The sequence below is a fragment of the Cladophialophora yegresii genome, assembly GCF_000585515.1.
Source record: "Cladophialophora yegresii CBS 114405 chromosome Unknown aczIN-supercont1.2, whole genome shotgun sequence".
Taxonomy (NCBI): Eukaryota; Fungi; Ascomycota; class Eurotiomycetes; order Chaetothyriales; family Herpotrichiellaceae; genus Cladophialophora; species Cladophialophora yegresii.
In genome coordinates this window covers 4,579,416-4,595,190 of record NW_006913046.1, presented here as the reverse complement: position 1 = coordinate 4,595,190, position 15,775 = coordinate 4,579,416, and the positions used below count along the sequence as shown (strand labels likewise).

At 55.2% G+C, this 15,775-nt stretch overlaps 7 protein-coding genes across 7 annotated transcripts; 2 read left to right on the top strand and 5 right to left on the bottom strand.

Moving 5' to 3' along the window:
* Positions 1 to 1,340: 1,340 nt before the first annotated feature.
* A1O7_03579 (uncharacterized protein) lies at positions 1,341 to 2,591 on the bottom strand (the record flags this gene model as incomplete). Its single annotated transcript, XM_007757598.1, has 1 exon — positions 1,341 to 2,591. One exon carries the CDS (start codon positions 2,589 to 2,591, stop codon positions 1,341 to 1,343), a length of 1,251 nt encoding a protein of 416 aa, XP_007755788.1.
* A 1,073-nt stretch (positions 2,592 to 3,664) lies between these two features.
* On the bottom strand, positions 3,665 to 4,354 carry A1O7_03578 (uncharacterized protein; the record flags this gene model as incomplete). The annotated part of the gene is made up of 1 exon (XM_007757597.1): positions 3,665 to 4,354. The coding sequence occupies one exon, from the start codon at positions 4,352 to 4,354 to the stop codon at positions 3,665 to 3,667; it is 690 nt and encodes a 229-aa protein (XP_007755787.1).
* Positions 4,355 to 6,389: 2,035 nt separating this feature from the next.
* A1O7_03577 (aquaglyceroporin like protein, other eukaryote) lies at positions 6,390 to 7,721 on the top strand (the record flags this gene model as incomplete). Its single annotated transcript, XM_007757596.1, has 3 exons — positions 6,390 to 6,820; positions 6,934 to 7,486; positions 7,545 to 7,721. The coding sequence occupies 3 exons, from the start codon at positions 6,390 to 6,392 to the stop codon at positions 7,719 to 7,721; spliced, it is 1,161 nt and encodes a 386-aa protein (XP_007755786.1).
* Positions 7,722 to 8,052: 331 nt separating this feature from the next.
* Positions 8,053 to 9,768, bottom strand: A1O7_03576 (uncharacterized protein; the record flags this gene model as incomplete). Its single annotated transcript, XM_007757595.1, has 1 exon — positions 8,053 to 9,768. One exon carries the CDS (start codon positions 9,766 to 9,768, stop codon positions 8,053 to 8,055), a length of 1,716 nt encoding a protein of 571 aa, XP_007755785.1.
* Positions 9,769 to 10,467: 699 nt separating this feature from the next.
* On the top strand, positions 10,468 to 11,565 carry A1O7_03575 (uncharacterized protein; the record flags this gene model as incomplete). The annotated part of the gene is made up of 2 exons (XM_007757594.1): positions 10,468 to 10,593; positions 10,663 to 11,565. The coding sequence occupies 2 exons, from the start codon at positions 10,468 to 10,470 to the stop codon at positions 11,563 to 11,565; spliced, it is 1,029 nt and encodes a 342-aa protein (XP_007755784.1).
* A 187-nt stretch (positions 11,566 to 11,752) lies between these two features.
* Positions 11,753 to 12,716, bottom strand: A1O7_03574 (uncharacterized protein; the record flags this gene model as incomplete). The annotated part of the gene is made up of 4 exons (XM_007757593.1): positions 11,753 to 12,412; positions 12,466 to 12,506; positions 12,578 to 12,647; positions 12,702 to 12,716. The coding sequence occupies 4 exons, from the start codon at positions 12,714 to 12,716 to the stop codon at positions 11,753 to 11,755; spliced, it is 786 nt and encodes a 261-aa protein (XP_007755783.1).
* A 1,413-nt stretch (positions 12,717 to 14,129) lies between these two features.
* Positions 14,130 to 15,431, bottom strand: A1O7_03573 (uncharacterized protein; the record flags this gene model as incomplete). Its single annotated transcript, XM_007757592.1, has 1 exon — positions 14,130 to 15,431. The coding sequence occupies one exon, from the start codon at positions 15,429 to 15,431 to the stop codon at positions 14,130 to 14,132; it is 1,302 nt and encodes a 433-aa protein (XP_007755782.1).
* Positions 15,432 to 15,775: the final 344 nt, after the last annotated feature.

Genomic DNA, 15,775 nt, shown 5'->3' with positions numbered 1-15,775 from the left:
CCGCTTCCTTATTCACTCGACTTGTCCATTTATAGTGCCACCTATTCCTCATTTGGCTTGTCCCATTCATATCGCAGCTCAGGGCACACAATTCTCTGATTGACTTGGAAGCCGTAGTCACTTCTTCGCTCTCTGTGAAAGTGAAGCGCCTCGAGATGTCCAGGCGTGCGGGGATGGTATTTCTACTAGGAAAGCGGCTCTGGAATTGCTTTGATCGCTTCTCAAGGTCTCGTAGCAATCTTCTACCATCCCTGCATTGTCGAGCACGATTCTTCAAGCGTCATCAACATCCTTCCCCCGGTTTTTCAGGGGGCTGCTGGACGGCTTCACCTCCCCAAGAACTCTGCCGGATTCTGCGCTTGTGAAGCGATTGAAAGCCGAATTCTTGCCCTCGACCATTCGACCAGATCACACATCACAACACTGACAATCCTCTGCCGGTGCTGAACATACTGAACAACGAGAGCGGAGCCAGCCATGCTAGATCTGAACCCCGTAAGCATCGCTCTTCTTCTGCTTTGATCATCCTCATATCCGGCTGACACGTTGAGACACAGTAATCGACACAGCTGCCTCGTCTGAGCCTGCAACCCCAAAAGCTCTGTCTGCAAGCACCGACGAAGCCATGACCACGTCAGACGACCTCTTCGAGCGCGAGTACACGGAACACCAGTGGTCCGCTGGCGCCCACCATGTCTCCTCGCCTTCGATATCAGTCCTCGTCGAGGCCGGTGAAGGAAACTTCCGCTAGCTGGAGCCCGACGAGGAACTGCTGACGGAGAGCGAGGAGAGTTTTGAAGACGAGCAAGAGCCATTCTTCACATGATCCGAGCGCACGCGGTTGAACCCGGCAACTTCGTCCCACCTGTCGATGCGGGCACTGCAGTGGTGCATGGACAAGGACAAGGAGTACTGGAGCGGCAAGGCCAGGGCCCTCCCTGAGCATCGACAGAAGAGCTGTCTGGCGAAGAGGTCGACTGGCGACCGTGTGGAGCGCAGCAGGCGCATCAAGTGGGCGGAGGAGATGGGGAGGAGTCACCCGGGGAGGTACGTGCCCTATCCGGGTCATCCCGTCTGGGGGCCCACCTTCACGTTCTCGTGGTGTCGAGAAGAGACGCCGGCTGCAGCACAGGAAGTAGTGCCGGGAAGGGGTGGCCGCTGTGCGAGACATTCGAACGGTATACTTCAGAAACGTCGGCCGTGGCAGAGGTGGACTGGTGCTGTTGCGGTCAGCGTCAACAAAGCGGTGCGGCATCGTGTATCACAAAGGTTGAAGCACGAAAGACGGGCATCGTACACATTGTACTTCGAAAGCTTTCATGGCTACCTTGGCGTGCGGATTACTCGAGGAAAATCAACTCGCCGTCATTGTTGCTGATCCTCTCATCCAGGCGGACCTGCGCTCGATTCCATCCCCCGCCACCGGTACCCAGCTCGGCTTCCAGCACCCTGCCGTTTTCGATCAATCTGACGTTCCGTGCAGACGCCCCGAAATTCCCACCGCGATACCAGGCGAAATGTCCGTGCGAGTTGGTCAGGCATTGGTTCAGCGAGATGGAAGAGAGCTTGTGCTCGCCGCGGACGTTTGCACAGCTCGCGATGAGATCGTAATCCCTGTCGAGCGTAATGCTGGTCGCGGAAGCCGAGAAGTTGCCCCGCATCTGGGGTGCCGGCCCGCGATTGCTGTGGTGCTGTTGTTGATGCTGATGCACCCCGTACGCTGCCGTACCTGCCACACCCGCGGCCGCGAGGCCATACTTCTTTTTCTTTTTCTTTTCGTCGTCGGAGGAGCTACTGCTGGATGAGGAAGAAGACGAGGACGAGTCACGCCGAAGACCGCCAGGTCGCTGAAGCTTCTTCTTTTCTTTCTTGTGCTTCTTCAGCGCATCTTCTGCCATGGACCCGGCGACTGCTCCGCCAATGGCGCCGAGAAAGCCATGGTGGACTTTATGGCCGCCATAGGCTCCTAGCGCACCTCCAGCCATGGCACCCATGAGTCCGCGGTCTTGAGTCGCGCTGGGGTCGTTGGGATCAATAGGCACGCCGGAGTTGCCGGGATAGCCTTGACCCACGTGCGCTGGTGGGGCACCGACGGGCGGACTGAAGTTGTCATATTGGGTCTGTGCCGGTGGTGGGTTAGGTGAGTAAGCGCGTTGTGCTTGGTCGTTGTAGCCATAGTCTTGCGGTTGAGATGAGTAGTTCTGCTGGTGGTAAGAATGAACGGGCGGAGCAGAACTGTATTGATCCGAGTTAGGGGGGTAGCCCTGGGGTGGGGGCGCCGCGTATTGATCCGGTGGATGCTGGTACCCTTCAGGCGGGGGCGAAGTGTACTGGTTTTGATTGTTTGGAGGCTGACTGTACGGGGTCTGATAACCACCTTGGCTTTGGTAGTGTTGCTGGTAGTCCTGTGGTGGCGGGGATCCATAATCATATGGCCGGTTCTGGTCATAGCCCTGATTGTAAGACTGGTGTCTGTACCCCGGAGGCGGGCCAGAAGGTGACTGCCATTGTTGGTGGCCGTGCTGCTCAAATTCGCCGTAGCCTTGCTGCTGCGGAGGATACTGACTGTTGTAGTAGTCTTGACTCGACATGGTGGTGAGATCACGGATCTTTCAATCCGGACTGTTGCGCTGACTCTCGCTCTCGGGCTTGCTAAACTGTCAAAGCTTGACAGGAGAGCAGGTGGAGGATTCGAAGACGAAGGGCGCGTCTACTTATAGCCTGTAGAGGTCTATCCTAGAGGACGGAATACGCAGCAGGCAGCGGTGTTTTGAGTCTGACTTGAAGCTGAACCTAGGAAGCGGCTGGCAGGCCTAAGCGTGTGGGGGAGTCGTGAAGCGAGGTATGGTGTGGCTGACAGCTGCCACACAGCCTCACGGGCTCGCACTACGATTGGCCAACAGCCAAGCTGGAGATTACAGCCACACTTTAAGCTCCTGTGGCTGATGCTTGAACGCGATAACATTGGTGCAACACGCATGGGGACGAACGGTTCCATGCAGTGAGTGTTGAAAGAACCCAGACTTATCTCGTCGTAATCGCATACCCGAATGCCTTCTAGTCCATCATCACTAACACTGCTAGTGATAGGAGTGCTACACTGTTGACCAGAAACCACGAGGTGAATATGCTTCTCTCTCCTCCAACCCCAGGCTCCATGTCCCTGGAGACTGCTCACGATATCCGTGATATTTGCGACCAAGTCTTTGATCCTCGCCGTATCTTCAAACCGAAGAATTAGCTTGCTTGAATCACTTGAACCAGTCAGGTCGAGCATGAAGAGGGACTGCAAGATGTATGCACTTCCAGCCTTCAATTCGGTGATATAGCTCGCTTAGCTGGGGGGAGAATTGTATGCGGCCTACCCTGTTTTTCCCACGGCACAACTGTTGCATGGGATGATTCTTCCGTCAAAGCGCATATAGAGCACTCTCAATGTCGATGGAAGACACATATAGGTGGTCATACTCGGGATTGAAAAGCTGGCCGGGTCGCATGCGGGTGTTTCTCAGCTTCCGATGAACGGAGGCGCATATGGCTGTGGAAGAATGTAAACGGCAGCGGCCAATCCATGTCACTGTTGATAAATCCATGATTGCCTTGACCGTTCTCTGTCAACATCTTCCAGAGTCGATCGGAACTTACAAACCTATAGAGACGCCGCTCAATTCAGTTTTAGTACATCTTCGTTGGGCGGGATATCCGACATCCCTTTCCCCTTCCCCCCGTCGGCACCATCGGCACCGTTGACAGCGTCCGCCTCACTTCGGGCATCAGGTATCACGCCGCCCACATGGCCCAATTGCGTTTCCACCGGCACACCTGCTTTGATAGTTTGCAGGACCACACAGTATCTCTCGCTTAGCTCAATCAGCTTGTCCACCTGCGGTTTGTGTTGTTCGTCGACATCAAGCCGCACGATAAGTCTAATCTTTGTGAATCCCACAGGCACCGCGTTGCCATCGGGGTCCTTGATACCCATTGTGCCCCGGAAATCCAAGTCGCCATGTGTCATGATTGTTCCATTATTGATTGGGATGCCCATGCTTGTGGCCACAGCGCGCACTGTGACGCCAAAGCAAGCTACCAACGATTCCAGCAGCATATCTCCGGAGCATAGCTCACCCGAGGCATCGAAGCCATCGCCCCCCGCAGCTTGGTGCAGTCCAGCGACTTTTCGTGCGGCAGCGCTGGATGACAAAGAACATGTCAAGCTGGTGGAGGTAGGATCAAGGGTTCCGCTCGAAGATAGGGTAACGAGCGCGGAGGAGGGATCCGATCGATACTTGTCCTTGAGAGGCTTCTGCTTGGAGCGGAGTGTCTCCGCGGCTCTCGAGGCGGCGTCAGCGGACATGTTCGCGTATGCGTGACAGTGTCTGTACTACAGGCCGACGTTGCTATTGTGGTTGCAATAGAATTCGAAATGGAAACGACAGAGCAAGCTGCAAACTGGTTAGAGTCGCGTCAAATACCTTGCGTTGAGAGCTGGGAATGTCAGTATGTAACACTTTGCTCTGTTTACCCCTCATCCGCAGACTGTGGAGGTCTGGTTCTTCCATCAGGCCGCCGGAGGTCACGATGTGACAGCCGGTCGACCCGATCCAGCGCTTGTGCCTAGGAATTATGAAGGCTTGCATGAAGGCACAGTTCATCACTCATTCGTATTGAGCTCTTGTGGTAGAGAAGATGAAGAAAGGCGACCTGACATTAGCACGTCATCCTCTGGCCAGACTCCCAGTCTATCTTCACGTGCTGATAAGTACTGCCCGACTTACCGCTTGCACTACTCCGTACTCGTGCCGCTTAAGTCGTGTGTCGATTTTAAACTTTGGGCAGACTGATTTAGCCCGACCTTAGGAACGCAAGCAGCCCTAGTCAATGCACAGGTGCCAGCTTAGAATCAGCATATCGTCGTCGTCACACATATACAACTATGCTTTTAGGGAGGCTGATGGAGTCGAATTGTCAGAGGTTCGAAGGCGGAACGGACACAACCCTTAAGAGAAATTGGATGCTCACGCTGGGCGAGAGTGCTACTTGATGGAGGTGACGTAAGCCGATATGCTGCCACCAGCTCCAACCACAGCCTCTCAGGCAAAGAAAGCACGAGATGGTCACTATATATCCTTGAGAAGGCTTCAGAAATACAACCAAACATCCTTCACTTCCTTCTCAAGACATGTGCAATGTGTCACGCGATGAGAGACAGGAATTGGAAGACAAGCCATTTCTTTGTTGAGCTACTCCAGCCTTGTACGAGGACGAGTATGAGGTTCTCGTCCCCAAGAATCCAGACCGAGGTTCAAGGTTACTTACTCTCCGAGTCTCCAATACAAGTACGACTCTTCGTACTGTGTTCGAACACGATTAGGACTTCGTTCATGGACGAGGCCAGAGTTCGGATTACGAGCTACCAACGGCACAAATTGCAAGCATGATCGGCCTCGTCGCGCAGGCGGCGTTGGCACCACGGTAAGCAAAAGTCGATTACTTCCATTGCTGCGGTATCTCCTTTCCCACCACAGTGATATCCTCGTACTCGTACCAGAATGGTATACTCTCCCGTGTCTCAACCCCAAAGCAGCATGCAGAGGTTGACGATCGTCGCTTCCGTTGCATCGTGATTCTTGGCTCCGCTCCCTCCTTCGATGGATGACGAAAGACATCTCGGCCTCCCAATCAAAATTCGTGGCTGCCGGCTCTAGTGCAGTTCTCGACGGCCCCACAAGCCCACTTGGTGCCTCTGACGTCGATGTGCATCATCAGCACTCCCCGCGGCACATTCACGACGTTTTGCCTCATGCGAAAATGTGCCATGGCCCTTGGGAGTCGATGGCGTTTTGCATTCACGATGGACTTACACAGTACGCCGTATGATGAAGCTGACCACCGCTGGGGCGTTCTACCCCGCGTCTCAGCGTGGCCGGCAGTAGCAGCTATACCAAGCTGGCCAATTACCTGTGCTTGCCCGATGGTATGAGCGATAAACGTACGAGCTACAAGCCCTCCTGCGTGCACGGGACGGTGGAGCAGCGGTTCCCGTGTTCACGTTGCCATCGACCGCTCGCTCTGGTAATGCGCAACTCCGGACCACATTTTGTGGGCTCGTCATATGATGAGCCGTGTGAGCCTGAGCGTGAGTACGAGTGTGGCCTGAACGCTGCAGTAGCTCGGGAGGATTTCATCCATGCATATCCGTCAAGCTCAGTATATACCTGGCTGAGTTACCCACTCATATTTTCCAGCGTCGCACTGTCGCATACCCTCCCTCCACATACATGTGCGGACCATTGCCATTCCCAGCTTCGTCCATCGGTACAGCAGCTGCGAGTACATCGAACTAGATCAGACACCCACAGACACTTTCCATCTGGAGAAGAATACCAACCATGGACGACTCCGAAAAGCCCAAAGGCCACAACGCCTTCCACGTCCCGCGGATACACCGCGCGCAGGGCTCCTCGTCTTCGGAGCCCGGCTCCGACGAAGTGACCTTTACGCACCGCGAACATGATGGCTCCCACAACGCACGCAGTCTGGATCCCAACCCGCAGGTCCCGTACCCGTACCACCAGGAGCACGGCCCACCCATCGACAACTACGAGAAAAACCAAGAAGCCGAGGAAGATTACCAGCACCACAAGAACCTGTGGTGGAGTCGGGTACGGCACCACCTGCGCGACCCGTTCGCCGAGTTCATGGGCACCTTTATCATGATTCTGTTCGGCGACGGCAGCGTCGCGCAGGTGACGCTCAGTGCGAACCCGAATCTGCCGCCCAGCAGCCAGAACAGGGGCGAGTATCAGAGTATCTCTTGGGGGTGAGTTTGTGCCCTATCCTATGCGCGCTCGAGGATTTTGTAATACATACAATATACACCTCCACATCCATACCCATTTCCCCCAAAACACCACGCTGACTGCTCTCCACCAGATGGGGCATCGGCGTCATGCTCGGCGTGTACGTCGCCGGCTGCGCAGGCGGGCACCTCAACCCGGCCATCACGTTCGTCAACTGCATGTTCCGCAAGTTTCCCTGGTGGAAGTTCCCCATCTACGCGTGCGCCCAGGTCATGGGCTGCTTCTGCGGCGCGGCCGTCATCTACGGCAACTACAAGTCGGCCATTGACGCGTTCGAGGGCGGCGCCGGCATACGCACGGTGCCTGGCTACTCCGAGACTGCGACCGCGGGCGTCTTCAACACGTATCCGCAGCCCTTTTTGACCAAGACGGGCCAGGTCTTTTCGGAGATCATCGCCAGCACGGTGCTCGTGTTTGTCATCTTTGCGCTGAAGGACGATGCGAATCTGGGCGCCGGAAACATGGTTCCGTTGGGCCTGTTCTTCTTGATCTTCGGCATTGGCGCCACCCTCGGCTGGGAGACCGGCTATGCGATCAATCTGGCCCGAGACTTTGGGCCCAGGCTGTTCACTTATTTCGTCGGGTACGGGCACGAGGTGTGGAGTGCCGGGGGTTATTATTTCTGGGTAGGTCGAGATTTTAGCCACACTGGAACGTCCGAGTTTCGCTGACATCTACACAAAGGTTCCGATGATATGCCCCTTTATTGGATGCACCTTTGGCGGCTTCCTGTACGACCTGCTGATTTACACCGGCGAATCGCCCATCAATACACCATGGATTGGTATGAAGCGCGTGGTCCGGCCAACCCGCCAGGGCATCAAAGAAGCCATCACCGGCAAGCCAGCAAAGGAGGTCTGAATGCCCTGTCGACATGTGGTTTGAGCTAGTCTTCTTTTTGTCTAGAGCGGACCGGCGTGTATAACAGCTCTGCACATGTATGTGTTGATGTTTTATGCTTGGAATGGGAATGGCTGTTGCCATTCTCCACGCCGAGAGCTGAGATTACTCGGGGATGTATTAACAGTCTTGTGACGCATCTCTAGGTGTTGACGATTGATGAAAATTTGGCCGCTCCAGCGACACCAGACCTGCGTTTGGTCGGGAAAAATTGGCGCTTGAAAAGTTGGATGTATGAGTTTCTCTCTTTGGGTGCAGGATTGGCCTCGATAACGAAGAGGCGTGCATAGTGCTACGTTTTCTGCTTCTTCTTCTGCGGTCCATGTTGGTCCTCATCCTCATCACTGAGATCCGCGTAGATGGTCTTTGGCTGGGTCTTTTTCCACGCATTCGTGAAGATGGGATCATTCTGCGCCTTGTCCGCATACTTGAGTAGTGCCTCGCGCGGATCCTCTTCCCTCATCGAACTCAGCGGGATGCGTTCCTTGATGTGCTTCTCATCCGGCTGGCTCTTGGCAAACGGGGTCGACGCGGGAATGTGCGGCCGTCGCGGGTCCCGCGATTTGCCTGACGCGGTGAGTCCGATCGTCGGGTGTCGAGATGCATATGTACTCCCCTTAATGGCCTCGCTTGCCGTGCCGGGGTTGACGATCGCGTCGGCGGATACGCCCTGTGACATGTCCGTGGTGAGAGTTGGGTCGTCGTCGATATGTCGACGCTTCGGTGGTTTGGACATGACCGTTACAGCTCCCTTGGCCGAGATCTCGGGGTTGAAGAGGACATGTGTTTCGGCGTTGGCGCTGCCCGTGATGATCTGGTTGAGCTTGTCGTGCCAAAGCACGCTGATCAGGGCTGATCCGGGCGTGATTGGCGTAACGAGCTCGGGCTTCAAGGTCGCCGGGTTGAGGATGTAGAGATCGCCCGTCTCGGAGCCGGTGATGATGGACGACGAGTTGGGAGCGAACAGGATGTTCGAGGTCGGGTATTGACTGGACGTCGACGTGTGAGAGGTCGTGTTGACGGGCTGTTTGAACTTGCGCGTGTCCCACAGCTTGATCGTGTCGTCGCCCCCTCGGGTCACGATCAGACGGCCATCGGGGCTCACGCCGACGCCACTCGTCCACGTGTTGCTGGTGTGAGCGTGGTTGATTTCGCCGCTCGGCCTGGAATACGGCCCATCCCCTCCCCATATCAGCAGGGAGCCGTCCAGAGCAGCAGCGACGAGAAGGCTGTTGCCACCGTCGACTTGACTGCCCCATGCCACGGCAGTCATGCGGCTTCGACCTGCCGAGCCTGCCAATTTGGATTTGTGCACAATCACGTTCTTCTGCCGGTTGCGCACATTGACGTCCCATATCCGGAGGGTGCTGTCCGTTCCCGCGGTCACGCATAGGTCATAGTTGTGGGGATGCCACGTGCCGCTGGTAATCTCGCTGATGTGGCCTTTCGTCATGTTCATGTCGCGCAGGTACATGTCGCCCTTGACAAACTCGGTCGTGGTTTCGCCGTCACGAGACAAGATTCTGGCCTGAGGAGTGGCTGAGATGACAAGAACTTGACTTGGTGAGTTGGGGTTGAACTTGGCGACGTGCACGGGATGAGTCTCCGAATTTGCAGAGCCCTTTACGAAGGTAGGGTCGACAGATTTGAAGGCCCGTAACGTGTTAGGCGCCATTGACGCGAAGTCATGCAACTTGATCGTGCAATCCATTGAACCGGTGATCATCCTCGATCCCGACGCGTCCGCAGTAACTGTCGTGACGGGTCGGGTGTGGGTCTTGAAGACAATCTCATGCGATACGGGATATTCGTCCTCGTCGTTAGAGTCATTGTCTGAGGAGTCGTCGGAATCTGGGTCGCCCTTTGAACTTGCCGGTGAGTCGGGCTTGCGTTCTGGTAGACCAGGTACTTTCCGCCTGGCAGTTTCAATTTGAGCATTGACGTCGAACTCGCCTCCCGTGGCTCCGAATGAGGTCGGAAGGTAGTCTCTGAGGCCATCTTCATCCATGTCGCAGTTTTAGCATGAGCTTTCAGGAACTTTTACACAGGCAGCAAATCAAGAGCCCTGTTGCCTTGCTGGTGTCCAGTTCCGGGGTGGTGAATAGCTTGTAGTCTTGAGACTTGGAGTGCTCGGGTCTCTCCTTTGCTGACACAATGCTCGAAGATGGGTATAGTAGTGAAGTTGATCAGTATATTAATCTAACTTACGGAGTACCTTCAAAATGTCGAACGCGACAAGGCAACGAGGCAAGGTTCATTTGGCACGTTTGACGTATCTGATCCGCACTATTTATTACGGAGAGCCACAAACCCCCGAGGCGCTATTTCACGTTCAACACGATTCAACTCTCACATTCACGCTTACCTTGTCTTGACGTCCTCCGCCGTAAGTCTTTGGCCTGAGGAGTGCTGAGTTGACATGACTGGTAACTCGCGGCACAAACCCGACCAAGAGTGGAGAATACCTGGTAGACATGGAGGAGAGGAGATGTCCTCGGCTCTTGCGCCGGTGGAGAAGTCCACATGGGCGTGTTCGCAGTTGACCAGGCATATCCGACAGCGCTTTGATAAAGGTTGGCTCCCTCTTAAAAGGTCACAAAGCATTGCTAGCAGCGCTTTGACAAAGGCTGATTCCCTCTTGGAAGACCCCAAGGCATTTTGCTAGGTTTGTGTGTCGCGACGCGCCACTCAGCACTACATCCAGAAGATGGACTCCCAAAAAGTCCTCAAGCTTGACCCTAGCGTGTTTGACCCGGCGGCGATATCAGAAGACACAAAAGCATTCAACCACAAGCTGATGGATATCATGAGCCATGGCCCCAAATGGTACGAGGTGAGTTATTCCCCGCGGTTGCCGACCAAGCATACACATCAGGATCAACACTCATCCCCACCACCCTAGGTTGGTGCCAAGCGCTACCGTGAAATGCGTGCCGCTGGAGAGACACCCCTCCCCAAGGCTACGTACCTCGACACGGCCGAGGACTTCAGCATTCCCAGCCGGGACCCTTCGCGAAGCATCCCGTGCCGGATCCTGCGCCCACAAAACGGCAAGCCGGTCAAAGCCGTGTTTCTGCACATCCACGGTGGGGGCTGGGTCCTGCAGGACCAGAAATCCCAAGACCCGGCGTTACAGGATATCGCGAACGGGACGGGCGCGTTGTGTTTCTCTGTCGGGTACAGACTTGCCCCTGAGGATCCCTTTCCAGCAGGACCGGAGGATTGCTACGACGCGGCGGAGTGGCTGGTCGACCACGCCGAGGCCAAGTTCGGTGCGCCGTTGGGCTTTGTCGGCGGCGAGTCGGCCGGTGGACATTTGGGCATGCTGGTCACGTTGCACCTCTTGCAGCATGCGAATCCGAAGTATGCCGGTTTCGCGTTCAAGGGATTGTTGTTGCACTTTGGCTGTTATAGCATGATCTGGACGCCGCAGGTGTACAACTTCCAGAGAACCCCGCCTTTGGTCTTGGATCGGGACCTGATGGATCACTACATCGATGTCTTTTTGCCTGGCAAGTCGGATAAGGAGAAGCGACATCCTTCCATATCGCCGCTTTTCGCGGACCTGGAACCGTTACGAGGGAGGCTGCCTCCAGCGTTGTTTACCTGTGGTACAGAGGACTGTCTGTTGGACGACACCATGTTTATGAGCGTGAAGTGGCTGATGGCTAATGGAGAGGCTGTGGTTAAGATCATCCCAGGCGCACCTCATGGCTATATCATGTTTCCCAGGAGTATGAAAGGCAGTGGAGCCGCCGAGGGTATGAAGGCGGTCGAAGATTTCATGCTATCAAAACTGACATGACGCGCACCCTGTGCGGAAGGTGACCGGAGACACGACGGTCCGGAAGTCCTGGTCTCAGGAGAAATCTCCTGCAAATCAATTTAAGGAACGAGATTCCAATCGTGCTTTTTGTGAGCCTGCGTCTACTCCGTCTTCAATTTCCCAGGGAGACTCCTCGCGGGAGACAGCTGTAGCCTCTCGCTCAGGATCACTCGATCATGTCGATATCGTCTCCACCAACAGGTGCTGCGGCCTGAGCCACTGAAGCAGGATTGTCTGCGGCTTCCCTTTCACCACCAGCTCCGCCCCAGTAGTCGTCCATCTCAGCATCCAGTTCTTCTGCCGTCTTCCGCGGTCTGCCTCCCACCAGGCGGTGTCCCTCGGGATCTTTGGCCGCACGTTCCCGTCTCTCTCCCGGTCTTCTTCCTCCACGGTGGCTTGAACTTCGGCTGTCACGCTGCCCTGGTATATATCTATCGATGTTCTCTGGAGCTGGTTTCGTCGTGTCGCTCCTCCGGTCTCGCGGTGCTCCACCTCCTCGTCGTGGCCCTCGCTGACCCCCGCGCTCTTCGCCCACATCCTCCATCGGACTCTCGCTGCGTCGCCGACCACGGCTAGCCGGAGCTTCGATCCTGTCGAACAGACTTCTGGGGTTCTCCACTCGGTCGAAGGGGTTATCTCGTCTCGGAAGTGGGATTAATGATATCTTAATCGGCTGTCCCTTTGCGTTTGCGCCATCGAATTCTCGAATGGCGGCTCTGGCATCAGCCACATGTTCGTATGTGACAAATGCAACTCCTTCGGAGCGACCAGCACGGTCGTAGCGCAGTTTCGCGTCCTGGACAGGAGCGATACGTTGGAAGAGATCCTGTACCAAGTTTAGTATTGCAACAAGCACTTGCCGAAGAGACAGATTCATACCCAGATATCATCCTCGGTCAGGTCGTAATGTAGATTGTCGACTCGGAGTTTAGCAGGAAGGGGTTTCCTGTCCCATTAGCATAGCACAGGACGTCCCGGCAAATGTTCGTACCTGTCGTGCTCGGCGAAACGATCATCTTCTCGACGGCTAGTCCGCTCTCTTGGTCGGTCGTAGCGCCGGCCTAAAGGACCGTCATTAGTGCAATGTAAACGTCTTCTTTCCCAGGATCACATACTGTCTGGTTCGTCATCGTATCGGTCGTGGACCCAGTCACTGTTCACCGTTTAGCCTTGGTTTGTGTTTGATGAGGTGCCAACCCTACTTGTCTAGGTTCGCGCGGTCGTCTCTTGCAGACTACGGAGGAGGAAGATCTAGGTTAGCGGTAATTCATACTGTCCCCGGCCTGAAGGGCGTCGAAGAGTCGGATCGAAACGATGCGGCGATCAATCGTACTGCCAGGACAGGCGGACGCAGAGGAGAAGGAGGAGCATCGGACCTGGACATCGACAGTCAGCGGAGGGAAATGTGTCTAATCTCAGCAACGTCACATTACCTTTCGGACGCCATCGCGAGGCGCGTTGTATTCTCGACGGCGTGCAGGGGGAGGTGCTCTGCGCGAGCGAGGTTGTCCTCTCTTCAACATTATTAGTCTCGGATTGTCGATTGCTGTGAACAGACACGAACCTGGCGTTCAGCAATTGTCTCATCCAGACTGCGGTCCATGGCGAGTATCTCGGTTAGACAGAGCGGATGTAGCAGCACAATCAGTGTAGGAGTGGCCAAGAGTGCGGTCGCAGAAGGGTCGTGTTGGTAGAGCGTTTGTCTGGATCTCCAGATGTTGGCATTGACAAGAATCCATGCTCCGTCAAGCCTGGTCAGGTCTGACGAAGGGGAATTCGTCGCTCGGAACAGCTTAGCTCACGCGTCCCGGAACAACTATCCACCGCGACCATGAGTCGAAAGGTCACGTGAAGGTACCCCTGAGCGACAAGTGTGCGACCGACACGACCACCTACTCTTTCGTGTCTCTCTCCGTCATCACCATCAGCTCTGTGAAGACAACAATATTTGCTGAAGCACGACCAGTGCTGTATGTTTCATAATCGAGAATGAACCTGTCCGCAGCCATTGACTTGACTCACCGGCACGGGCTACTGAACCATCACAATCGCGCATGCTACTTTGCCGATTGCGTCTCCATTGATGCAAGCTCAAAGGGCGTGCTTTGAAGCTTTCTTTGTTCATACGGAGTACTGCCCCGTCCTATCTATCTGTGCCTCTCGCCGCAGAACGAGCCGGAGAGAACGTTATCCTCCATCTAGACAGCCCTAGCTGCCATCTGCCCTTCGAAGCAATCACGTAGTAATACAATAAAGGAAAGAAAAGGATCGCGGATTTTCCCTGCATCTAGGCCTCCCATTTGCCTAGACTGAGTCATGGTGATACAACGAAAGAAATTTCTGAGCGTAAGCCGTCCTCCAATGGTGACATATGTACCGAGCGCACCTCGACCTATCACGGATGGCGACCTCACTGACTCGACATTTCTCAAATGCAGCTACCTCCGTGCACGATCTTGTCGATACCAACCACCACCAGCGTCAGTAATGTCCACGTACGACATAAGTCCAGTGGTCGCCCATGTCAATGGGAGCCTCACTTCTTAAATCCGGCGGTCAGGACGGCGGTGTGCAGGCTCCACATAGTAGGAGATGCCGTCGTCCGAGTTCCTCTCGTGCCATTCTCCCGCCAGCGGTCGAGCTGGATTTTCCAAGTCTTGGTCGATTGCTGGCTGAGGCGCGACTGGTGCGGGAGGTGCCCGGGGAGTTTGTGGCCGCGACGCCTGCTGCGCAGAGGGGCCAAAAGCCACAGGACTGGGCATAGGCACAAGAGCAGGTTGGTCGGCATGCGCAGGGCTGCTAGGACTCGTGCGTGAAGTGCCTGACCTGCTCATGCCAGGAAATTGTCTGCAAAGCTGGGCGATCCATTCATTGTGTGTCAGGTTGTCAAGCTGTCGGATGGGTAAGGGCCCCTGCGAAACGGGACTCTTTTGCCACCATGTGGGCTTCAGATTCTCCGGCAAGTACTTGTAGGTTTGCGGCCGGTCGCCCAGATTGCGGCGAATCGCGAGGGTCTGGAGGCGCATTCGCAGCTGGAGGGCGATGTTTTGACGGTCTGAAGGAATGGGGATCGGTGTCGGGAAGCCTCGCAGGAAATAGTCAAGAGGCAGTCGGCTGTCGACGTATCCGTGGATCACTCTGTCACTGGCCATGACTGGCTTGAACATGCAGATGTTGGGGATATCAACGAGCATGCAAGTGTTGAGCAGAAGTTGCTCACGAGTCTGGTTGTTGATGACATCGATTTCGAATGACGAAGGGTGCTGGCGGCCCATAGTAAACGGAGGCACATCGATGGCCTCTCGGAATCGGCTCCGCTTCATGTTGTAGCCACTCGACCCAATCAACTTCTTCGTAGGATGTGCGTTGATGCGGTTCAAAATGTCCCGCATTTCGACGCGCTGATCGAGGCGCATCCACAACTCGATCAACATTCCCGAGACGTCATATTCAACCCATCGTGGCAGATGGCTGAAATATCTGAGTGGGGTGCCATCGTTTCCCAGGACGAGTTGATTGGTAGCATCATCGATGAGATCTGGGACAATCACACCAGCGAATGGATTTGGAGCGGGCTCCATCTGCAAGAGGAGTGGATGGAGGTTGCTATGGGTCGCCATGTGGTAGGTATGGTGGGTCCCCTGGCCATCCGCAGGTCGTGCAGGAATCGCCTGACGGACGACCTTTATACCTGCCCTGTAGTCCATGCTGTAGGTTGGAAACGCCGGCTGATTCGGAGGATTTGGTAGGATATTTGATATAGGAGCGGGAGGAGAGACCACAATATTCTCAGCATTGAGGGCGAGGGGCTTGGAAAGCTGGGTTTGGACACGTTGAGATGCCATGGTTCTCGCTGATTTCAAAGAAGTGTAGGGATGGTGGTGTCTTGTGTTCCTGCCGTCTTCAACGTGGCAGAAGACGGTTGGCGTCGTTAGCGAATGTGAGAGTAAACCAGGAGGAGGATTTGAAGAAGAGGTTTCGGTGGATTGAGAATCGCTGTGGAGGCGCGCGAAAGCGTACTGGACAGGGAACTGTGATCGATGGTAAAGCCCAAGAAAACGAGAGGTCTACCAGAGCTTTGTACCTTGTCAGGAAGTTGAAGGCGGTTTGGCTCAAGATAACAAGCGTTGGTGTCGCTGTCCGAGTAGAAATTTCGGTCGGCTTGATGAGAGGTTTATATATCTGTTCA